Below are 26,045 nucleotides of genomic sequence, written 5' to 3'. Positions count from 1 at the left end.
AATGAGTATATCCATCATGTTTTTTTCATAGTCCGAAGGAAACCAATCATGAGCATACGATCAACATATAAACCTGGCAAATTGCAGAAACTTCCCAAATTATTTTGGGTACTTGGTAGCGGCATTCAAAGCGAACACTGGTAATGCTCGATCAACTGCAGAACTTACCCAGACATTTCGGCTCATGAGCCTATTTACTAGAATGCATACAAAAAAGAGATTGCATATTACCAGATAGCTTATTTATATGCAGAAACTGCTTTGGCCCAGAGAATCGGAGGAAGCAGTACAAAAAGATCATCAGACTGATTGGTCTAAAAAGCATTAAACGAATTTACATTCAACCTTTTAACTAGAAGGCAAATGGATGCTAGTTATATCACAGCACTCGCGTTGTCACAGAGCTTGTACTGTACCCTCCTGACATCCTGATCAACTATTCCAAAAGAATTTTTCATCCCCAGCATTCCTAATAGCTCGTTGGTCCAATCTATGTCATGTATAGCATCTGTGACCATCACAATTGCCTTCAAAATCTGCAAAAGCAGAACCAACAATCATACGTGAAATCATCAAAGAAACACATTATTCAATTTTTAAATAACCCACGCAAATCTGATTGAAATACAAAACAAAGCACATACATGCACCATAACCTTAATTTCACCTAGAAGCTAGAACTACCAAGATATGTATAGCAGAAGATAATAGCAACGATACCATTCCCAGAGTTGCTATGATGCTGTCATAAATGAAAATTATAAGCTAACCTTGACATGACCAGTGTGGTCAAAACTAAGTAATCACTGAATAGGGCTCCGACCACTGGTTTACAAAAGGCAAATTTAGGTGGATACTATCACAAAAGTGCTCATATTAGAAAATATCAACTGTGAGGATGACATATAGGTCCAAGACCACTCACACAAATGGTATTTTTCAACTTTTGCAACTTTTGCGATGGTATCTAGCAAATTGCCCATTTACAAAATGGACAGGTTCAACTGCTCATTTTAATATCTTAGTTTCAACAAAAAATATTTATAGCTTTGCCACCAGGATTATGGTCAAACAGAAGGAAATCAAGTTTGTAAAATTCAATAATCCTGCTTTCCTTTAACAGTTACTATAATAAATAATCTAAAATTATCATAGATTAGTTTTCCCATTATAAATACCACCAACTCAAACATTTTTCAGTTAAGAGTACCACTATAAGGAATAGTCTAAAATTATCACAAAAAAGTAATCTCATTTAAAATAATACTTTAGTCAAAAAACCAATTTCCATTTCTGCATATGAAATCATCCAGCTGAACTAATGCTCCACTTAAGCTTCTTGTTGCACTATTTTTTAGGGAACAGTGGTTAGGGTGGACACTTAGGCATGAGTTCACCCTAAATAGTGGCTTCTTCTGTTGCACTATTTTTTAGGGAACAGTGGCTTCTTTTGGGGAACTAGGATGGTGGTGGGCTTTATCGAGCCAGTGACCAACGAAGGAATGGACACAAAAGACAGAAATACCCACATGTAAATAGAAATCCCCATATGGCTTTCATCCCCAACTCATGCCCATCTCATTGTGCTTGCCTGGGAACACCACCCCCTACTCACCACCGCCACTTCATTGTCTAAGAGCGCTCCTCCCTACTCGCAGCTACCCCCCACTCGCCCCCAGCCCTGATTGGTCATCAGTCGCCCCAACTACTACCTGTCACAGCCATTTGGTCATGCTGCTGAGATGGTCCAGGTGAGCAACAGCAGCACGCCACAGCTCCAGTCATGTGCACGATTGCCAGGCCAACTTCTATAGTGCCACACCTAACAATCATATTCGTTGCGCTGCTTCCTCTCCTTTCCTTGAGTTTGTCCCTGACATTTGCTAAAGGTATATTCGAGGGGCTACTGCATTGTGGTTGACATTGAGCACTAGCCAACTGGTTTCCTCTGTTTGCTTTGTTATTTCTTGTTTGGGTTTGATTCAGCAATGCTTGATCAACACTAAAGAGGCATGGAGGCTGCGATGGAGTATTGTAAGGGTGCAGCTGCCAGCATTGAGGCCATGGCTGTGCTCGCTTGTGGCCGTCAAAGCTCTCAGTCCGTAAGATTGGGCCATTTGCTACTGTCATGCTTGTCCATTATTTATTATCTCACTGTTCGTATTTCAGTAGTAATTTTTCTAAGTTAGCAATCTAAATGTTGTTTACCTATGGAGTAAATACCTTTGACACATTGCTAACACCTTCTTTAGAAAGAGAATCCCATTTGACATTTAGTAGTTGCCACCACTCTAGCCAGATCAATTTTGTCCTTGCAAGAGGAGAGGATAAACATGCTTGCTTAGATTGTAAGGTGATACCTAGAGAGTGTGTTGTCCCTCAACATAAACTTATGGTGGGTGACTTTCGCTTCCGTATATGTGTTCGACGGGACAAGCGCACCAAAATCGCAAGAACAATGTAGTGGAAGCTCAAAGGAGAGGCGGCACAAAATTTTAAGGAGGGTTATTAATGAGGGCTCTTGGAAGGAAGGAGAGAATGCAAAGGACATGTGGACAAAGATGGTAACTTGCATTAGGAATGTGGCTTTAGAGGTGTTTGGGGTGACCAAAGGTAGAAGATGCAAAGCTAAAGACACTTGGTGGTGGAACGAGGATGTTCAGAAGGCTATTAAGGAGAAGAAAGAATGTTTCAAATGCTTACACCTTGATAGGAGTGCGAACAACATAGAGAAGTACAAAGAGAAAGAAAACCACAAAACAAGCTGTGAGCGAAGCAAGGGGTCGGGCTTATGAAGACCTTTATTAGCAGTTGAGCACAAGGAGAGGAGAAAAGGACATCTATAAGATGGCAAAGATCTGTGAAAGGAAGACGAGGGACGTCAACCAAGTCAAATGCATCAAGGATGGGACCGGTCGACTTCTGGTGAGAGATGATGAGATCAAGACTAGATGGCGAGAGTACTTCGATGAACTATTCAACGGGGAGAATAAGAGCTCTACCATTGAGCTAGACAAATCTTTTGATGATACCAATAGACGATTTGTATGAAGGTTTTAGGAAGTTGAGGTCAAGGAAGCTTTTAAAATGATGAAAGGAGGCAAGGCAATAGGACCTAATAGTATCCCCATTGAGGTGTGGGGATGTCTTGGAGACATAACGATAGTATGGGCTAACTAAGCTCTTCAACCTTATTTTTCGGTCAAACAAGATGCACGAAGAATGGAGAAGTATATTAGTACCAATCTTCAAGAATAAGGGAGATATTCAAAGTTACAAATTACCATGGAATTAAGTTGATGAGCCACACAATGAAGCTATGAGAGTTATTGAGCATCGCCTAAGAAGAATGACAGGTATTACCAAAAACTAATTTGGTTTCATGCCTGGGTGGTCAACCATGGAAGTGATTTTCTTGATAAGACAACTTATGGAGAGATACAAGGAACAAAAGATGGACTTGTGCATGATATTCATTGACTTGGAGAAGGCTTACAACAAAATACCGAGGAATGTTATGTGATGAGCCTCGTAGAAACAAAGTCCTAACAAAGTACATTATCCTCATTAAGGATATGTACAAAAACGTTGTGACAAGTGAAGGTGACACCGATGACTTTCCGTATAAAATAGGACTACATCAAGGGTTAACTTTAAGTCCTTACTTATTTGCTTTGGTGATGGATGAGGTCACAAGGGACATACAGAGAGCTATCCCTTGGTGTATGTTATTTGCTGACGATGTGGTGCTAGTTGACGAGTAGGATAGGGGTTAATAGAAATTTAGAGTTGTAGAGATATACTTTAGAATTGAAAGGTTTTAGACTTAATAGGACCAAACCCGAGTATATGAGATGCAATTTCGGTGCTACTTGGCATGAGGGGGAAGATGTTCGTCTCGGTGGAGAGGTGGTTCCCAAGGATACCTTTCGATACTTGAAATCAATGCTACAGAGGGATGGTGATATCGATGGAGATGTTAGTCATAGAATCAAAGCCGGATTGATGAAATAGCGCCAAACTTCTAACATCCTCTGTAACAAGAGGGTGCCACGAAAGTTGAAAGGTAAGTTCTATAGGACGAAGATTTGGCCCGTGATGTTGTATGGCGCTGAATGTTGGCCAACTAAAAGGTGTCATGTCCAGCAGTTAAGTGTAGCAGGGATGTGTATGCTACGATAGATTTGTGGCTATACCAGAAAGGATCGGACCCGCAATGATGAAATACGTGATAGAGTATGAGTAGCGACAATTAAAGAAAAGCTTGTCTAACATCGATTGAGATGGTTTGAACATATCCAACGAAGGCCTCCAAAGTCACATTTACATAGCGGGATACTAAGGCGTGTAGATAATATGAAGAGGCAGGTGTCGACCAAACCTAATATGGGAAGAGTTTGTAAAGAGAGACTTGAAGAAATAGAATATCCGAAAAGAACTATCCATAGATAGAAACGCGTGGAAGTTAGCAATCTAGGTGCTAAAACCATAACTTATACATTAGTCTCCTTGTACTGTTATTATTTTTGCTATTTTTTACTATTACTAGTACATTTATTATTATTGTTGTTTTCTCATCATCTTTTTAGTGGGATCTTGTGGGTTTCATCTCTAGCCTACCCTAACTTGCTTGGGACAGGCTTTGTTGTTGTTGTTGTTGCTAATTTATTGTATGTATCTAGCACCAACACTATCCCCATCCTTTTGGTTCAGATTTTTAGAAGCAATCAACTAGTGGGATCAGGTTTCAAACGCTGAATAACCCAAACAAAACATGTGGTAAAGTCTAATATGCCGGTACAAATATCAAATCAAGCATACACAATCCATTACAACATAGAATTGAAAAGGTTTTCAGAGATTACTCTAATGAACACAGGTGTCTGTAGTCCATAGTCTATACCGGCTCTTTCAACTCGTAGTTATTTTCAAGAGCATTGAAGGAACCAAGATAAATTTGGATCAGTTAGATTTTTAATACTTAAACAAAATCTTGAATACCCTGTACGATGGGGATATAAAGCATGTATGATGAATATTACATGTTGGACATGGCAAAGGAATAGTCACTGGATCTCCATACCTGTACACGGCGAGCAGAAAACCAATGACCCCCAGTGCACTGTTAGCACTCTGGAGATATAGATCATCCAAAGCCAAAACCCTCACTAGCCTCATGGATGGCAAGAAGCAGACGCTCTTCTAATTGCTCCTTGGAGGTATATTCCGGTAAGTCCAACTGGTTAAAGCTGCATGTTTTATGCGCATTTAGCATTTAGCATAATTACTAAAGAAGAACACATAATAGAGTAAAGAAGTGCAAAAAAGAATTCAATAAATGAACATATTGACATATTACCAGGTATGAGCAGATGGAAGCCGGTCTGGAGCTCCATACGCCTTGTGAATCTGAAATCTCTGGGGACCAGAAATACCTTGCAGTGCTTTGAAACCCTCCAATGGTACCTGCAGAAAGAAACATTAGGAGTAAATTCCAAAGGGCTATTGAAGTTTTACCACACTATATGGTTCCAAATTTAAAATTTGAACTACATCAATGAGATTGGAAACTTAAAAAATTTAAAACAAAGAATCATATCCAGATCACTAATTCAAAATCTGGCTTAAGTTTTTTTACTGTGCATTAAAACTTCCATGAATCTTCAACAGCCAGCTTGCTAACAAACAAGGACACTGCTGGCAAATATAATATCAATAACAAGACTTGTGTAGCCTATTTTTTATCTGTGACAAAAAGCAAAAAAAAAAAAAACACTCACTAGTTCTGGTCACTGAACAATATGAAACAGAAAAGCTGAGTTGCTAAGTCTAATTCGAATGCCAATACTGTGAGTTGACAAGAAAAAAAATGTTCGCCACTTAGATGTGATGAAAAATATAGGGGTGAATAAAAAATTAATGTCAAATATAAACCTATCTACATTGGTAGTTTGATACCTTTGCAATTTGACTTTAAAGTTTTCCAATACACGGAAGGATTGTTTCCCGCAATATCAAGATTTATAAACTTTCAGATGAACCTTTTTTATATGAAAACTAAATTCCAAATATATCTTTATTTTAGATGCATCAAGACTAGTAAGGAGCCTTTTGACCTTTGATGTTCCAGTAACAAATTGTAGTAGTCTCGCCATGTCCTCCTTGCTGAATGCTTTAGCAACTTCCCAGAACCACTGGATGACAGGAGATGCAGCAGAATAACCAATATATTCCGCATTTGCCTTTAGATCGTCGACTGAAAAAACAAAAACAAGTAAGATCAAAAGGAAAAAAGTTAGCATGAAGAATTATCGGTACAGATGAAAGACACTCACGGTCAATTTCAGGAAGACCACTGATCAATAGTTCGAGTTCTTTATCATTAAATAGAGATATTAGTTCCCTTGGAACTAATTCTGTGAAGCCTTCAAGGAAAGAATTAATTTGAGGACGAATTGCTGTGGTCAGTATATGTTCAGCTACAAGGTCAACGTATTCTTGCTTTGTTTCCTCAGTGACCCTAATGTTTCTTCCACCAGGTTTGAGCTCATAATCAGTAACCTGAATCAGAAAAATTATTAAACAACACAACTATGATATTAGTTGACAGGCAAGTAGGGAAACTCTCAGCTAAACTATATAGTCATCTCAATACCTCAGTCTTCTCATAGAGAATATGTTTTTCCTCATCAGGATCCATGCTGAATGTTAAATCGGGAATGTCACTTACATCATTCTGTACACAAAAGGCATAATTCAGGAACAATGCAGTCTACTTAACTTCATACATATAGATTTACAGACAATGAAACCACACCTCCAGCATCCACTTCAAATTTTTGTAGTAATCAGGATCAACAGCTTCTATATCATGATAAGTTACTTTAGCACCCAGAATGTGTTTGTAAAATGAACGGGTAAAGTGGGCATCCAACAATTGGCCGTCAAATAATGCTTTGGCAACCTGTGGAAATATCTCGGTCTCAGGGGAAAAAAAGATGCAGTATTATACTATGAGGACAGTGTCAAGAACTTACCACTCGACCAACAAACTTAAAATAAGAAAGGTGCTCCATTTGATAAACAGAGTTGGGATTAGGCTGGAAAGTTGCATTGTTCCCAACTGTGGTGAAGAGAAGAGCCCCTTTGTCAAAAATAACTCTAGAGAGCAGTTGATACCATTCCCTAGTCAATCCTCCAGCATCTATCCCCTCTTCTCCTTGAAATTGTACAGTCATGCGACCTTTGAGGTCCTGGCTACGACGTAATCTCAACTGATTATATGAATCCTCCAAAACATACGCCCGGCGAACGTTAATGCGTAAAGGAGCTGAAAGATGCTGATCATGTTGCTGTCTGATGCGCGACCAGAAGTAAGCACGTTTATTATCAAAATCTATCAGCCTTGGTACTTTCAACATTATAGAAAGTGACTTCTCTAGTAAGTTTGGGTTTTGTCGAATGAACACATTGAGGAGTCGTCGATGTTTTTCCGCAACCCTTATAAAAGTAACATTGCAGATTCCACCAGCCCTCAGTGATTGTGATGATGAACTTCCAGCCGATTCTTTCACTTCAGTGTCAGTTGCATAGTAATCTGATTGCACAACTGCTTGATTTGTTTGAAGCTTCTCGCATAGAACAAAAAAGGATTCTATGAATGGCAACAAGTGTTGTGTGCCTGGAGGAAGTGGTGGGGAAGTAGAGGACGACGCACCAACTTCCAAGGCATCCACCAATGTAGCAGGGTAAGTGAAAGTTGAACTATGCACAAGTTTTGCCTCTGTGGCACTTATACAGTCACTTAATTGTTGCCACAAAGGCTCAAGACCTACATTCAGATCCCACAAAATGGACTGCCCTTCCTGTCCCACATCTTGTTCATGTCTACTATCGATCACATTGGAAGTCAATGTAGACAGGACTTGCAACACCCGTAAGATAGAAGCTCCGGCCATAGAACAAGTACTGAGCCCAAGCATCTGTGTGTTCTTCAGTGTTACAAGCTCCTCTACTGCAGAAGAACTTAAGCTCTGAGCAATACCAGCCAGCTCAATGGAGAAGAATTTCTGATGCGATGCTGCAACACTAGCCAACTTTTTCACCACCTCCGCAGCAAGTGAGTACACTTTATCTGGAAGACTGGTTATTTAAATAAAAAAAATGTAAGCATGTTTGTCTAAAGATCTGAAAGTGAAAAAATCCAAATATCTGAAGCTAAAATGAACTCCTGGCATAACAAAAAGATCAGATGTACCTCCAAAAGATTTTTTTCTTTGAATACTTTTGGAGCAAGAGGTATAACTAATTCAAAGAATATCAATATGTTCCAATATAAATACGATGTCCACTTTTAAAAGGGACAGGAAAACCAATTCCACAAGAGAAGGGAAAACAATTTGTCCTTGAAGGAACATTCTACTACATATGGATCCTCACAGCTAAGAACAAGAATATAGAAGGAAAGAACTTCCTATGGTGCTTGATTATCGTATCTCTGAAATAATGACTCCATGCATCTTGATTATGCATTGGTAAGCCTTGGGTCCGCCCTTCTCTCTACCTAGTTGGTCAGCCTTTAGAGCGATTGTAAGAAAAAAAAATTAATGTGTAAACCTTCTCCCCAACACACTCCCCTCCCCAAACTCCAAATCGACCAAAAACCAACTTTCCCACTGCCATAAAACACTCAAAATATAAAAGCATTTGTTAGCATTCACTACGAAATATGAGTAAACTCCAAAGCTGAAGAGTGAACCATCATTTCTAAATGATACGCAGAAATAAGTAAATAAAATAGAAGGATAAGGCAAACACTAACCCCTCAAGTGCAAGAATACTGCACAAGTTATGTAATTCAGCATCAGGAAGTTCAGTAAGAATATCATGCACATTAGCATCCTGTCTAGCACCTGAAGCTGGCACCTCAACATCTTTGCTTTGGTTATTATCCTGGACACGAACTTGTTCTAGAGTAGATGGTTCCACCTGTGCTTGAGATGCTGCCCCATTAACCAATTCAACATCTGAACTATTGGCAAACTGGGCAGAACGAGGTGGATAATCAACTTTGGAGGCAGCATTATTGACAATTACTTCCAGCAAACACATCACCTGCAGCAGAAAATTAAAACGTACGATAAATATTCGAGGAAATGCACTAAGAGCTACCACACTCCAAAACAAGTTCTGAGATATACCTGCTCAAGATATACTCGACTGCGTAGAAATAAGGGTTTGTTAAGGAGTTTAAGAAACAATAGAATAGGTGTATAGCCCTCTGAAGATGGAATTTCTTGAGATGCTTCTTTACTATGCTGTAGTGTCAAACAGTTTGAACTTGCAGAAGGACTGAAGTGGACCAAAAGATCCGCAACAGATGGATGGTTAGAAGCAAGGTATGTCAGGATTTCAAGAAGTCGCCGTGTCACAAGTGGAGGCAAGCCTGGAAAGAAATATGATGAGTATAGGACTGTGTAAGTACTAAACAACAGTGTTGAATAATATAACAAATAACCAAACGGGAAGCAATATAAACAGAAAGGCTTAGGGAGAGCCAAAGGTTATCCAATGAATGACAGTAAAACAACAATAAGTCAACCAAAAAAAATAATAGCATAGAGAAAATATTACCATTTGCACAGTGTGATTGTGCGTATACAATGTTCCACTGACATCCATGTAATCTATATGTAGCCATGCAATCTGATCTACTAAGCCCTTCAGATTCAGGTTTAATCATGTCGAGCAAATGACCGACCAATGTTATACGTGTAACACTGTGTGCACACAGATTGAATAGAAGCCTTTGAAGAAGGCCTTTGCTGAGTGGCTGCAAAATGTGAAATAGTTAAGCAGTGTAGTTGAAAATGTGACAAGCTAATGGGAAAATGCACAAAAACCTAATAAAGAGTATTGTTATCTTTATTGATGTATTATCTGCAGATCATCCTTTTTCATTCTTGTGTATGCCAGTTAAAATTTAGACCTTGAAATTTGGTAGATGAATTTCATCTCTACCATTCTTTTCTTTTAGTCGGAAGACGGGGGAGGGGACAGGAATCCCTTTTTCACTAAATACAATGTAGTTTTGTGAAACGCAAAAAATGTAGTTTTGTGTTACTAGGGGTACAAGTACTTGTAGTTTTGTGAAACTCGTTCCAGAAGTTGTAGTTTTGTGATAGTTAGGTGCAAATAATTGTAGTTTTGTGAAATTTACTCGATCTTAGTTGTATTTAGTGAAAAAGGGATTCCTGTCCCCCCCCCCCCCGGTCTTCCGACTAAAAGAAAAGAATGGTAGAGCTGAAATTCATCTACCAAATTTCAAGGTCTAAATTTTAACCGGCATACACAAGAATGAAAAAGGATGATCTGCAGATAATACATCAATAAAGATAAGTTGGAAAAGTTTTTGCGCAAAATAGTTGTAGTTTTGTGCAAAAAATATAGTTTTGTGTTACTAGGGGCACAAGTACTTGTAGTTTTTTGAAACTCGTTCCAGAAGTTGTAGTTTTGTGATAATTAGGTGCAAATAGTTGTAGTTTTGTGAAATTTACTCAAAAATAAAAGAAAAGGGTAAATATTACTATGTAGTTCTCTCTTTGCTTTCCTATGGTCTAGAAGAAATTAAAACATGAGTTTTGAAGGTTGTTGGATTACATTGTTTGGCCATTCTTTCCTGGATGTTCTCATGAAAATGAAAACTGGTGAGGCTTCTAACAATATTGTTGTTATCCAAAGATGGCGCTTGTCTAAAGAATTCAACGTACCATACTAAATCTTTACTCATTTTACAGTTTATTTCTCAAATGGAGTTTCAACGAAATAATGATCAATAAAGTCTTTATTTGGCACAGCAGTTCTGTTTACTACCTGATTGTGTCAATAAAATGGTGGGTCTGGATCCATGTCAGTGAGACAATGGATGGAATATAAGAAATAAGGAAAATTTGCAGTTGCAACAAAGAATTTTCCCAATGATGGTCTATCACAGAGACATGTTATGAGATTGCTCTTAGTGCCTTGAACAAGTAGGATGTACAGAAAGGATTGCGAAGCTGACAACATTTTATAGTGGGGAAAAAAATCAGGTATGAACCTCCAGTCCAAGGTAAACTCATGTGAACAGAACATTTTACTGTTTGGAAACAATCAGATGCAAACTGCCAAGTCAAGTCATGTGAAAGGACCACTTATGACTCATTAAAGATTCACAATCAAATACATTTCCAACAGATCTTTCAGTACAAAATGTTCATCACTAAATTCTCACCACTGCTTATGATTCTCTCAGATATGACAGAGTTTGCTTTTTGCTATTAGAATTTAAAAGGGATGTATAACATGGCCCCTGGTTCCACAATCTTCGACGATATTCTTTTAAAATTCTGGGAACTTGCATGTGACAAGTTTACAAGGAGATATTTGCATTATGCAACTATATATTTAAGTATGCAATACTACATCACGAAATTACAGAAAAACATCCTGCCACCACCCTATTCAAGAATGAACCACATGAGTGGCAATGTTAAAGTAAAAAGAAAAGGTACAGTTCCAAGCATGCAGAATACAATTATTTAGAAACTAAAACACATGCACAATGTGGACATTACCGTAGCCAACTGCAGAAGGCGAATAAGTGCACGTAGAGCATCTGAATCCAAAAGTGGGGTCCCTTCCACATCTTTACCCTTTGAACTGCCTGGTGTAGCAGAAATAACCCTTCTACCAACAGTCACACCAACAGCCCTATCTATAACTGTCTGATTATCAGCCGGTAACCTCCTTCCTCCAAGTCTGTAGCTTCCACCAAAAAGGCTTCCCCTAGCACGGTAGCGAGTCAATTCTCTGTCCCGTAGCATTTGAGCTTCAGCAAGTAAAGCTGAAGGAAGGGCAGACAGAACTGCTTCTGATGAGGTCAAAAGCACCTGTCGTAAAACATGTCAGTAACACATCAGATGAGTCTTCAAACAGTCATATAAATTAAGACATACCTCTTCACGTAAATCAGGAGGGAAAGTTGCTATAATTGAAGCATTATCCATATCTACAGGCTGCCCAATTGATTGGGAGTGAGCAATCCTCTGTGCTCGCTGCTGGGCTAGAACCTCAGCTTGTATTTCTGCTGGAAGAGCAGCCAAAAACTCAGGATCTATTTCTTCTGCAGCTGGTGGAGTATAGGAAGCAGTCGGGGCAGAACGGTTCTGCTGAGAAGCAAGGACTTCTGCACGAAGATCCTCAGGTAATGCTTCAAGAAATGTGGGGTCAATTTCATTTGCACTAGAGGCCTCGTTATTAGCATTCGCTTGCTCTGTCTGAATAGGCTCTTGAAGTGCTTCTTCATCTCTCCTAGAAGATAGATCATTGCCATCAGAACCAGAAGCCAAGTTCCCAACTTCATTTTCAGGAATATCAATATTGTTCATGTCAACATCAGCATTCACTGTGGTAGAATCCACATGAGCATCGCTCAGCTCAGGAGCAGCACTTGTAGAAGTGAGAAGCGCATGACAGCTTGACTCCAGATCAGACGGGGCTTCCATAGGATCATTACTTGACTGAACTTGTTGAGGTACTTCAATCTCGTTATGCATAATACGATCATAACTTTGATTACCAGACAAAGAAACTCTTTCAGGACGACCACCCAGCTGTCTATCAGCAATAGAAATTATTTCATCACTCGGAACTATAGCACTAGGATCATCACCTGTTGTTTGCTGAGTTGCTTCTTCAACATGATTATCATGCACAGCATCAACCGACTGTTGATTTACTTGCACATTTGCAGGACAGAGACCATCGTTTGAAGGAGCAGGCTCTTGGTTAACTGTACGAATTTGCTGATGACTACCAAGAGGTTCAGCGGGAGAATCGGCTGCTATAAGTTCTGCTTTATCAGTACCAGGTGATGGCAACTGTGGATTCACGTCGTTGCCCATCTGTTCAGGCTGCATCTGAGGAGCATTATTTGAATTACTAGCCACAGTTAACTGCGACACAAATTGATCCTCCACTGCCTGGGCAACAGCAGCTGCATGATTACCTGCCTGTGGTTGACCATCATCAGTCCACAGATTTTCTCCAGGGCCTCTCCTAATTCGGAGGGAATCCATCCCGAGCGAAAAATCTATCAAAGGTGGTGGAGCAGTACTTACAGCACGCTCACCAAACACGGGAGGAGCAGTTTCTGGGGGAAAACCAGCATCTAACATGTACAAGGGGATGTCTGAACTCCCAAAAGACAGTGTGTGAAGATCTCTTGAGGTTCCACCAGAGGGCCATGCTGAACCAGTTCCCTCTCTAGACTGCGCTGGCCTCACAAGTAGTGGATGCAGAAAAGCATTCCCATCAGACCTGGTTCGATCAAGAAAAGACCTACCTCCACTTTGGCGGCGGTGCTCAAGACCAAAAGGACGATGCAGGTCAAATGAATCATCCGTCCCAACACCTTGAAATGACTCGGAAGATATATCTATAAAACCATTTGAGTCTGCATGACCCCTGGAAAATCTCAGATGATGATCCATTCCAGTTAAACTCTCCCTCCATCTCACTTCTATAACACGGTTCTCAAGAAAGTCGTCATCCTCTTCATCCATCAAGTCATCATTGTATTCGTCACCAATGGCAGTGTTCTCCTGGTCCTCGATATCTGTGTCAGCTATTGACATCAAACCAGCTCCTTCATCAGCTATTTCCTCATCATCCTCATCCTCGTCTTCTTCATCCTCACCTTCCTCCCCAAGATCCTCATTGTCCTCGCCCATTTCATCATCAGCTTGATGCACTGGGAAAGCCAAACCAACATCAGTACTAGTAGCCATCACATTACCTTCAATCGTTTCCTCTCGCATGAACTCCATACCATTCATTGGACGATTACCACCAGAAGTATTCTCCGCCAGATCAACTCCCACTTCTTGTTCAATAGGTTGGTCATGGTCAGTGATATTGTGCCCATCAAAATTAGACAGTTCTTGGGCTTGCTGCCTTGTGCATTGAATGGTATCATCAGTATGATGATGTCTGGTGTCTGTGCTTTGTTCATGGATTACAGTTTCATCAGCTTCATGTGTTCGTTCATGTGACCCAGGTAATCTGTTCTTGTTATAACGATCTGACATAAGGACTTGATCACTTGCATATGCAGTCCTAGTAAGGCTATCCAAAGCCTTCAATATAAGGTTGACAACCTTTGGAGCATCCGGGTGGTCCAGGTCAATCACTTTCAGCAAACCAGAAAGAGATTGAACTATTCTGCCATCTATCATAGGTTTGGCAATATCAGGTGAGCAACCAAGAACAGGCAAGTTGCTCTGACTATTTCTAGACAATATTGAATTTACCAGCTCAGAGAAAGCTAAAACTTTTTTATCAGGTATCAATGATCCTTTGGAGGTACTGCTTGCTGAATCAATGAAATAGCAAAATGCCTTTACAATTTCAGAAATAACCCTTCTACGACCTTCAGCAGATCTGCAACATAACGCTACCAAGAACCAAGAGGCTCTCTCAGACAATTTCCCCAACCAATCATCTGATCTATCGGCAGTTTTGCTGGAAGATAGTGGAAGCAGCAGATGGAATATATGATGCAGTAAACCACTGTGTCCAGCTCCTTGATCACAACTTCGTGACTGTGATATCTCCGTATCTCGTCGCAGAATTATCCCTACCGCATGCACATACATGAGGAGTATCTCACTCATCAACTTAAGGACAAATGCCAACTTTAGCAGCATGGCAGATCTCTCAGAGAGGGCACTGCCATCATGCTCTTGCCTATCAACAACTTTCGTTTTCCCTTTTGTATTTGGTTCATCAATATCCATCGGAGCCAATGAGGAACCATGAAAACCCTGTTCTTTGTTTGCAGATGGATAGCTCATAATGATCTCCAGAAGCTGATCAATCACTTGAGAAAGGCTAGCACGAACCTTTTTGTGACTCCGGGAACATCTGTTTGGTGTATCAACTGACTTAATATCTGCAGTCAGCCGAACAGGCTCATTGCATTGCGCACCACTTTCAGTTGAAGAAACTCTCTGTTTCTCCCTGTCTTTCTCCTTATCCTTCAACAAGACTACATTCATTCTACCTCCTGAAGAATCTAACTGGCAGACTGAAGTTACAGCCCTCATGAAGATCACAGGATCTCTAGATATAACCGGTGCCATATTTGTCAGAAATGAGCGTGGAGTACGACTGCCGTGGTTACTTAGTGACTGTCGTATCTCCAGTTCCATGGCACTCTGCAAGGTCTGAGGGTCCTCAATGAGGTGGCGCACGATGGCAGATGCTAAGGTCTCAAATCCAGGAAAGATGCAACGTCTTGGAAGATTTAATAAAGACGCTAGGCCACCATTTTCAAAGAAATGGGCAGCAAGAGCATGTGTCTTTGTCAAGCGAGCACACAGCTGCAGAACAGCTTGCATAACTATTGCCGGCACATGTTGCTTGATGAATTCACAGCACAAAGTTAGTGTCTTTTGGCTCTCCTGATTAGTCAGATAACCAGTGGACTTCCCCAAAATCTTTTCAAACACATTAGCACTTGCATCATTTGCTGAATCCATAATTTCAGTTTTCTTTTCAGCAGTTGGTACTGGATTCACCTTGCTGTCAGCACTGGATGCATCAGAAGCTGACTTGGATGTACCTTCTGGTGTTTCCACACTGAGCTTTGGATTAAACTGTAGCATGTTATCCATTATAAGCAACAAAGCACTGACAGAATTCCAAGTCTCATCTGCCTGGTCTGTCTTTGATTTAATGTTTTCTAATATATCAAGAACATGAGGGATGACACCATTTGCTGCACCAAGTTCACGTATGCCACTGTCTTCACTCAGAAGCAAAGCCAGCAAATGGGCAATGGAATACAAAGTGCCTGTATCAGCTGAGGAATCTGAAGGAAAACGTTTTAGTTGCTCAAAAAGATACAGTACTACCCACTGGCGGTTTTCTCCCTTGTTCCGGTTACATAGTGTCACTAGAAGGTCAGTCAATGGGAAAGCCATGGAATCACCAGAGCAGAAAAGCTTTGTTGATACAGTAAGAATGTTATCCAAAGGGAGAATGACTACACCTTTTTCTTTTTCAATAGCTGCATCATTCTTATTGCTGCCATCTTCCTTAGGCGCATCAACGGAGCTTCCTAGTGACAAAGCTAATGCCTGTGCAAGCTGTACATCTTCTTGAACAAATTCTTCTGGATGGCTGAACAACCAATCTGTTGCCATCTCAACACTGTTAGTTCTGACATTTCTCAGAGCTTCTTCTGCCCTAGCTCTTGAAAATCCCATTTCAACAATTGTAGCAACAGCAGACTCATCAAGAGGGGGGCTAGTAACACGCTGGTTGGCAGCTCCGACATTACTGCGGCTTTGCTTCAGATCTCCAACACCAGAGCATATGTGGTTCATAATGGAGACCAGGGAGGCAATCAGAGCCGGGCTGCACTCAGGAAACATTGTATGATTCCAAACAGGAAGAACTGCTTCCAGAACTTGAGATTGGAGCATGTGAACAAATGATTCTGGCTCTGAGGGCACAGGAAATAGATTAATTGACAGTTCAGTTACAATAGGCTGGACCAGAAGCTGATTATGGGAGGACGATGGAGACAATAAGAATGTAGAGTTCACATAATAGTCCAGCAGTTTACAATAACTCTGCAACGTATCCAAAAGCCAGGAACTGTGAGACACCTTGTCACTGATTGAGGAAACATGATCTGTGCCAGTGGCCGGAATAGAAAAAGGTAACGTCCATAGTAGCTGACTGGTAGCTTCAAAGGTCGTTAGAACTTCCTTGAACGTTCCATTCACATAGAAACTATTAACAAGTGCAGAACTACATGAGCGACGCCTGCTGTCTAAGGTAAGCACAGCCATGTCTTCCACAACCTTTCCAAGGTACCGGCATTTCACAGATAATGACATCTCAAATCCAGCGGTAGAATGTCCAGAGTAACCAAGAGCACAAAGAAAAAGTTGTGCAAGTGCAGTCACAAGGCTTCTTGAAGCTGGGCTCAGATTAGAGTCAGCCCGTCGGCGAGCCGGTAATCCTTTGACAAGGGTATAGAGGAAGGAGCGCATAGTGTATCCAAGTTTCGTCAAAAGTTCAGAAACAACAACATCAGGACTTTTCCTTAAATTATCATGACTTCTAGAGCTCTCTGCTGGAGAAAAAAGATCTCCCATGTCAGTATGTGTTGCATCCAATGCCGCACTTAGGCGCCCACGTATCCTCGATAACGAGTGCCGACCATGGCGGTGCAGGTTGGCAGCAGATCGCACTGCTGATAAAAAATCTTGGTCCATGCTCCAGGGTGATAAAGAGGACCTTACCGAAACAGGATTCATATATCTTGCAACTGTTGCTGCATTCATGTCATCATCGCTATCCCTTTCAGATGCATTAGAAATTGAAGCATCCCTAGGCACATCATCTTGATCCTCATCTTTCTTATCCACCTTGGAATTGCTGAGTAAAGATATCTGCCATGCGACTTCGATATAAACCTTCCCCAATTCCTTCAATATGTCAGCATCAGCAAAAGCCAATTCTGAGACCATAATGGTAGTTCCCTTCAGAAGGAAGTTGGAAAGAGACAAAAGCCCTTCAAGAGTAGAAAGTGATTTCAGGAGAGCTGATTGCTTTGCAGGTTCACTATCAACCAGCTTAGTTCCAAACATTGAACCCAACTGTTCATTGGTCAACTTAAGATGGTCCCTAAAAAATGAGCACACTGCTCTAGCCAGAGAAACAGAATGCTGAGGCGAGAAGTTTTTGAATGCAACGGAAATACTCTGACCAATCGAAACGGATACAGGCATTGATGGCAATTTAAACAATTGAAGAACAGCTTCGATTCCCTTTTTCTCAATGAACAACCTACATGTGTCAGTATTTTGCAGAACAGTTTCAAGGAGACGAGCAACATTGCATATGCACTCAGGGAGAAATGACTCAATGGAAGATGATTGTGTAACATCTAGAGGAGCATCAACCAATTTCCCTGAGCTTTCCACCTCAGAAGTTACACCCTCAGTCTGTGACGTCATTTCCTCTACATCAGTATCCATGTGAACAGCTGCAGAGGATTTATCAGATTCCACACAGCAACTAGGGTCACCATCACACCCAACTTTTGAAATATTGTTCAAGATTTCAATAAACACGTCAACTCCAGAGGAACGTAATGATGATGCATGGCGCATTAATTCATCCAGTCCACTCGATAAGGCCCCTGTTGTGTCCCCACTAAGAGCTTTCAGATATGATCTGGATGTAAATATTGTCACGAAGCATCTTAAAGCATTGCAGTCCTTTACCAATTGAAGCCCACTGTTGTTTAAACATATTGCATCCAAACACTGTGGTATACATGAGACTACATCAGAGTTGTAAAGTACACCACCCATTATGGCATCAAGAAATGCTTGTGGCAAACCAGCTGCATCAAGGACAGTATAGCAAGTTGGATCTTTATGTATGAGATCACTCATGACATTTGCAGCAAGTGAGAAAACACCACCACCAAAGTCCTTGCCTCTCCTAAAAATTGTACATAAACATGTGGGCAGCACATTCTCTTCTGAACCATCAACACGAGCAGAGTTACCAGGCACATATGTTGCCAGAGATATTGTACGCAGTAAAACTTTCATTAAGTTCTTCCTATTAAGCAAAATCAAGGCTTCAGAACACAAAGGCTGCACATCTGGGACAGGTGAACAACTTTCAACCTCTTTCCCTTTATTAACAGACTGAGACTCTTCAGATTTCTTCAAATCAATCTCAACTTGCAAAATTTCTACCTTAAGGCGTTCAATAGTATCATCTAATCCACCTAGATCTCTGAACAATGCAGAAGAGGGGTTGTGATAATCCAGGAAGCTCTCAATGACATGTACAGCTGTACTAACTAGGTGTAAATGATGTGTGTTTGTGTCTTTGAGAAGAGGTAAAATGGTGGGTATAAAGCCTGCTTCTTGAAGAGCTAGAGAACCTGGGGTTGATGATACCAGCATAGATACAAGAGAGAGAAGTGCTTCAGCAAATATTATGGACCATTTCATCGAACCACTGATGATAGAATCCACTGCCTTCTGCATGAGACTAGGAAGCATACCACGATGGCCACCAGAAGTTACCGAGGACAAAACAGTAGGCTGGTGAGATCGATCTTGGCACAAAGCAACTAATGAAAGGATTCCCAGTATCCTAATCTTTTCCGGTATCTCATCCTCGTAGCTAAGCAAAGATAAAAGTTCATCAATGAATTCTGGTTCATTGTTCAAAAACGATGATAGACATTCAGAATCATGGCCTGCTTGAACAAGAACAATAAAGGCATACAGGCGAATGCAGATATATTGGCGTCTACATGTCAAAGATTCGAATGCCCTTGCAAATCTCAACCTTGTAAGAAGAGGGAACCTTAGAGCTGTCGGCACACAGTAATCCTTGACCAACTTGTCCAATATTTCAAGATCAGTTTCCTTGTAGGTATTGACATTTGATAAATGAATGACTTCCAACCTGTGCTCTTTATCTAGAGACTGGGATTTCTCTGATATATCAGCACCACAATAGAACTCAAAATGGAGAGTGGAGCCAATCTCAGTGGAAACTGGATCAGATCCACTGGGTAGAGAGCACACTATTAACCCAAGGCCGCCTTCTTTTCCACCCCAGCCTTGAGAGAAGGCAAATAACTTTGAAGTGAGAGATGTACTGCGTATAGAGCTTTTCCCAACTGACTTGTTTACAAACGCCATTAATGCCTGCAAGCTTGCTTCAACAATATCTGCGTCTGTAGATGCTAGAAGAGCGGACAGATGCTGCTGCAGCCAAATAAGGAAAAGAAAAATTAACATTAAATTAGCAGTATAACAGATGAAAGAAACCAGAAAGTTGTGTTCCTGCATTGGAAAATAGAGATAAAGGGGGGAAATAACCAAAGTAGGTCTGTAAATAAACAGGACAGGCATAAACTGCTCACCTCAAAAAAACTATATAAGTGTCTATTCATGCAATTTTCCAATATTACTCTTGACACTCGAAGAATTTGAAGGACTGCTTCCCTAGGAAATGGGGGGTCCACATCAAGAAAATTATCTTCAAGCTGTAAATCTTTCCTTGGTTTGATATAACTCTCAAAAAAAGAATCGAAGTGATTGAAAAGATCCACCCAGTGATGGATATCCCCCTATACCATTTTGATAGCAACAGATTAGAATTCATAGCATTGCCACACAAAGATGTTATACAGAATTAAAAAGCCAACACTGTTCAAACCTTGTCAAATTCCCATGCAAAATCCTTCAGAGGCAATTCTACATTCTCGAGAAGAGTGGCGGTGACACTGTCTATGAAAGATTTTATATTTGGAGGCTGCAAATAAAACAATGTACATCAGTGGAAGGAATGAAATATGAAAATGGGACAACCAGTTCCAAAGTATGGAATAAGAAAAGGGACCCACCGATTCAAGCAACTTAACAGTCAAGATATGAAGCACTAATCAAATGCAACTAACTTGTATGTAATTACTTCTCTTTCATTAACTAATGAGTTTGAAATGGAAATCCATTCCCTGGACAGATTTAGGAATTCAAATCTTGATGGATCATCGGAGCGAAGTTGGACCTGAATTTAGACTTGGCATACCAAATCGCAATCAAAGTGAAGTCAAAGTTCGCAAATTCACCGACTCCACTTCAAGATCAGTTAGGATTCACCTAATGCAACCTTTGTCACACCACCATAAGAAGTTTGCCTCCACAAATTGCTCAAAGTCTTAGAATGTTGACTGTAGCAAATAGTAATTACAAAAAATGATTTAATTAACTGTGCATCCTCGTTTAACTTTGCACATCCTTCTTTAATTTTGCACTGCAGTATGTTCAGACATCAAGAGATTAACTATGTCTAGGGGAAGAATTTAAATTGGCGAATTCAATCCTTCTAAATTTGATTGCATTTTGATTCCTTGCATTCAAATATCAAATTCCTATCGAGGAATACACCAAGTAATCTCTGCACGCGACTAGAATACGAGCTAGTAAGGAACCCACCCTCACCTGATCATAATAATAAACAAAGGGCTCTCTTTGCCAGAGTAACTAACAAAAAGGAAAGAGCACAAATAACAAATCCGGGTTTAGCTGCTGCGCATACTACATTGGACTAATTACAGATATCAGACGAGCGCTATAAGCAAAGAGCGACACTAAGAGTGCACCAAACAGTTTGACAGCCAGAACCAATGCAACCTTCCATATGTGTATTGCCGATTGTGTTATGGAGCATGTACTTGAGGTCTAATCTTCTCATCCATTGAGAGAATAACGGACACTAAACACTACACATGCCACAATGCAAACCCAGTGATTCACCAAAACCATGAGCACTCTGACACGGGACATAGTAAAGTAAACCCCCCAAACCCTCCTCCATCGAAACATGAACTGCCACCGCAAGCACAAACTTGTCATGTATGTTGCCTATTGGGTTGGGTCTTCTGGGCTGTATCAATGGGCTGGCTTGAGGCCCATCGAGATGGGAATGATACCTTACAAAGGAAGCAGCTTTGCATCTCGTGGAGGGGATGGACGAAGAACTGAACAGAAGGCTACTGCCTCTTCTTCCTCCCCTTGCTGCCTCTCCCCAAATTCCAATTCTCCAATCCTTAACCCCTTGCTTTTTCCCAGTCTATTGCTACTTCCAAATCCATGCTTCTCATTCTTCCAATTTGTATCCCCAACTATCTGAAATACAATGTTGAGTTTGGTGTACTGCTCTTGTGATTGGTGTTGATCAATGATTGAGCAGCGGGTACGTGACAATATGGCATCAGAGCTAGCGATCCATGGGATTCCTAACCCAAGGATGGCATGGGAGAGTGGTGGTGGCAGTTGGTGCAGTGGGCAGTCAGATTTGGGCAACAACAGTACTAATGAGATGGCCGCCCATCACCTGTTCGATGGAGTGTCTGTGCATAGGATTCAGCCCGCGACAGCCCCAAATCGCATCCTCAAGGTCATGATTCACCAGGTTTGCTATCCCATGACTGAAAAGCTGTTGCATCAAGTGTTTGATCCTTATGGTGTTGTGGAGGACATGGAAATATTAGATAAGGGTGCTGATGTTATGGTCTTTGTGCAATATGGTTCATCTTTGGATGCTACGCAAGCTTTGGAGACTTTGCAGAGTCGGTGTATCTATGATGGTTGTTGTAAGCTTGACATCGAGTATTCATTGCTAGGGAGTCCAGACATGGGTGTTGTACATTACCTATTTGATGAAATGTTAGGTCATCAGGAGGTGTTTTCAGAAGGTGTTCTTCGCATCATTGTGAACCATGTGCTTTATCTGGTGACGGAAGATATGCTCTAGCAGGTCGTAGGTGCTTATGGTGTGGAAGGGATGGTCGTGTTCCAAAGAAGCACCCATGTGAAGGCCTTTGTGAAGTTCTAGTCAAAGCAAGGGGCAGAGCGAGCACAAAATGTCTTGAATGGCGGTGCATCTACGACGGGTGTTGTTCGATGGACATTCAGACTATTCATCCCTGTCTTTCATGCCTCACGTCAAGTTTGAGCTATGACAAAGGCACCCCAATAGCTACAACTGCTCTAGCTAAGGTATCACTCACTGCCTCGACCACTTCGACGATAGCAAGCATTCCTTCATTGGCCACCAGAGCTCAAGAAACCCCCCCAAATTGAGGAACCGGCTGCTGTGGCGGTATCAGAGGAGCTGAAGGAGAAGGTTTGTAACCTGTGCACAAAGATACTCACCAATGACGTCCATGACGCCACCCAAGATGGCATGTCATGTGCCATCGAGCCCACTGGCTATACGCCGGCATTGTCCATCCCATTGTCTCTCACGTCAGACAAGCTGGACGACACCGTCATCTCTAGCCATGTGCCATCAATCGTCACCAATACAATGTGCAATCACTCTAAGGATGACGCTGCGCAGCAAGTTTTTGGAGGAGAGCTCACACATGCTGACATTGACTCCGAGGACGTTGGTGACATGATCGTCAAAACCACCACTGTCTTGCTGGACGGTGATTGCCTCATCACCAACACCCCTGCTAACACCTTGAAAACTCTCTGCTCACCAACTATTAGAGTTGTTGGAAGGGTTGTCAACGACATCATGTTTAGTTTCAAGAGCTCCTGCAGTGATCTAGTTTCCCAGGGATATGATTTTGGCAAGCTAGACATGTTCGACATCCATGTCCTCAAGGCCGTCATTGCAAATCTAGTGGAGTTGAAACCTTGGCCTAATTGGCAGAGATATGTGAGCAACAGAAGTATGGTAGTGATGTATTAGTTGTTGGATGGTTCGTGGAACACATAATGCTGCTATTGATGAGATTGTTTGAGTCGAAGCAATGGCTGCCGCCTCATGGTAATCCTAAAGTAATTCGGTTTTGTGTCACGATTGAACCAAAGCTATCAATTGCTTGGCCGTTACTCAAGAGTTTCTTTAATGGAGTGCCACTGGAATATATAACAGAGGATGGTAGTAATAGATCTTACACTTATGTTGGTCAGCTTGGAAAATATTTGCAGTGTATGCTGCTATTTGGTAGTAACAGAGAATGGTATATTGAAGGCAATGTGGAATTTGTTGTTTGGGTAGAGCTTATTCCTTTGAAAAGCTACAGTCCAAGAAAATTCGAGGAGCAGATGATATGTCAGTCTTTGAATTGTGCAATTCAAGCGAGTCCTGGAGGTATGATGTTATTAAAACAACTTATTGAGTTCCTAAAGCTTTATGGTTCTTACTTGGACAATACAGAATGGGAGCAGAGCCTTTGGCCAGTTTGGAATTTATGTCACATGACCTATACGATGAATAAGTATTGTCTCCCTACAAAGCAGATTACAAGCTCAAGAGAGACTTTGTCAAGGGATCATTACATGGTGTTGCAGGATGCCACTAATACACTTGATTTTGATTGCATACCAAATCTGGGTGTTGGACAGGAGGTCAAGCTTCAGTCAATTTCCAGCACGCATTTGACGTTATGGACAGTCACGACTAGCTACAACCTTGGGTTACAAAAGCAAGCAACTGAGAGCCATGTTGTTTACATGATTACACAGTATGTTAAAGGAACTTATCAGCTACACGTTTGGGCGGGCTTGGGTGTTACATATTGCTTGTTGACATTCGCTTGGAAATTACAAGCCCTGTTGAATCCTGGTGGTACTTTGTTTATCTCAGCTGGTTCTAATTCTTCAGCATGGGTGCAAGCAAAATGTTCTATCTTGTTCAAGACGATTGCGCTAGCTGTTCAGCAGGTTCACGAGGAAGTGCAGTCCTGGACATATGCAATGGCACAATACATGGAAGAAGATGCAGTCAAGTGTGAGCTTGGTGATGGACGGTTCACTTTCAGTGTCAAGGAACTGCTGCAGATACCTTGGGATCCTGGTGGTGCATTTGCATCGGCTTGGGGTCAAGCCGATTTTTAAGGAGGGAGGAATGTCATGTATGTGGCCTACTGGGTTGGGTCTTCTGGGCTGTATCAATGGGCTGGCTTGAGGCCCATCGAGATGGGAATGATACCTTACAAAAGAAGCAGCTCTGCATCTCGTGGAGGGGATGGACGAAGAACCAAACAGAAGGCTACGGCCTCTTCTTCCTCCCCTTGCTGCCTCTCCCCAAATTCCAATTCTCCAATCCCTAACCCCTTGCTTCTTCCCAGTCTATTGCTACTTCCGAATCCATACTTCTCATTCTTCCAATTTGTATCCCCAACTATCTGAAATACAATGTTGAGTTTGGTGTACTGTTCATGTGATTGGTGTTGATCGATGATTGAGCAGCGAGTACGTGACAAAACTGCACCCGATGGAAACTCTGGGGCATATGCTAATTCTAATAGCGCCTGGAAACGCTGGGCTCCCAGCGCTCGCGGTTTCCTTGTTACCCTAACCCGTCATCGCAGCCCGGCGTGATCAGGGCGATCGGGCTGGCAGATCACGGCGATCGAAGGGAAGGGAGCGGAGGAGGGCCCACGTACCACTTCCACCGCGCGGCGCCGCTTGAGCTTCATCCCGCAACTCGCATCGCCGGGGGGCGAAGGCCCCAGGCAGCCCGCGAGGTGGGGAAAACCCGCCGCGCCGTCCGCCTCCGCTTGGGTTGGGGGACGCTACCCCGTCGTCTCCGGCGGTGGCCGCCGAGGCGCCGAGCGGTTAGGGTTTTGGGGCGCGATCGCTGGGGCGGAGAAGGGGAGGAATCGTATCGGGGAGAGGGAGAGGGAGATGCGCGTGTCGTGCTGGAGGAGCGAGTAGGGGTAGGAGAGGTAGGGGAGGTAAAGAGGAGACGAGCGAGTGAGATTTTAGCTGTACGTCCGATAGATCGGATTAATATTTGCAATGTTAAAAGATACATCAAAATAACACACGGATCTAAATTAAAAAAATTATTAAATTAAGTTAATTCTTATATTTCGTATCTTCAATATTTTAGTTGTTCAAATTTAATGTTTCAAACGTAATAGAAATTTGTTGCAGAAGTTATTTTCGTTTGTTGTACTCAATTCATGTATCAAAATAGCACATAGATCCAGACATTAAAAATTATCCATTTGAGTTAATTGCTATATTTCGTATCTCCAATGTTTCATATGTTCAAATGTAATGTTTTAGTTTTTATGAAAATTTGTTGCTACAGTTATATTTTATATTGTATTCAACATTTGGTGTTCGATTTTGTGAGAAATCATCTAAATATATTTTAATTAATCAACAGGAGGATCATTATTTATAATCACAACCTCGATGATTAACCAGAATACCATCCCAGTAGTCCCGGCACGTGTTTTATGTCTAAGATCAGAACACATACATTTCCAACATATACATCACAACAACACTTAAGAAAGAGCGAGTAATAACATTATATTACAAGTTCTTAAGCATGCAACAAATTATCAGAATTTATAGCAAAAGAGAACTAAGAGGAGACTAAAACCTGCTCAACTCCTAACCAGCAAAAGAACT

General features: G+C 41.4%; 1 protein-coding gene across 2 annotated transcripts; it reads right to left on the bottom strand.

Annotated features, from left to right (window-relative positions):
- Positions 1-207: 207 nt before the first annotated feature.
- On the bottom strand, positions 208-25,343 carry LOC133901730 (E3 ubiquitin-protein ligase UPL1-like). Of its 2 annotated transcripts, none has more exons than XM_062343188.1 (16): positions 25,064-25,343; positions 20,314-20,409; positions 20,018-20,224; positions 11,997-19,859; positions 11,616-11,930; positions 9,634-9,832; positions 9,201-9,445; positions 8,822-9,114; positions 7,038-8,142; positions 6,818-6,964; positions 6,656-6,736; positions 6,336-6,561; positions 6,117-6,256; positions 5,360-5,466; positions 5,084-5,249; positions 208-536 (listed from the first exon to the last, which is right to left on the bottom strand). In XM_062343188.1, exons 1-15 carry the CDS (start codon positions 25,094-25,096, stop codon positions 5,147-5,149), a joined length of 11,160 nt encoding a protein of 3,719 aa, XP_062199172.1. In that variant the 5' UTR covers positions 25,097-25,343; the 3' UTR covers positions 208-536; positions 5,084-5,146. The 2 variants fall into 2 exon arrangements, with proteins under 2 accessions (XP_062199172.1, XP_062199173.1); XM_062343189.1 differs by having other exon boundaries at positions 11,997-19,856.
- Between the last annotated feature and the right edge of the window lie 702 nt (positions 25,344-26,045).

The sequence above is a fragment of the Phragmites australis genome, chromosome 20 (assembly GCF_958298935.1).
Source record: "Phragmites australis chromosome 20, lpPhrAust1.1, whole genome shotgun sequence".
Classification (NCBI taxonomy): domain Eukaryota; kingdom Viridiplantae; phylum Streptophyta; class Magnoliopsida; order Poales; family Poaceae; genus Phragmites; species Phragmites australis.
The sequence above is the reverse complement of the archived record's forward strand: the minus strand, read 5'-3'. Positions and strand labels throughout refer to the sequence as shown.

What these genes read in the sequence shown, in the direction of transcription:
- LOC133901730 (XM_062343188.1), bottom strand. Translation starts at nt 25,096, where the DNA reads ATGAAGCTCAAGCGGCGCCGCGCGGTGGAAGTG. An exon ending in AGTATTCTTGCACTTGAGGG is followed by an intron (nt 8,143 to 8,821) that starts GTTAGTGTTTGC and finishes TTAAATAACCAG; the next exon opens with TCTTCCAGATAAAGTGTACT. An exon ending in TGGTCTTCCTGAAATTGACC is followed by an intron (nt 6,257 to 6,335) that starts GTGAGTGTCTTT and finishes TTGTTTTTTCAG; the next exon opens with TCGACGATCTAAAGGCAAAT.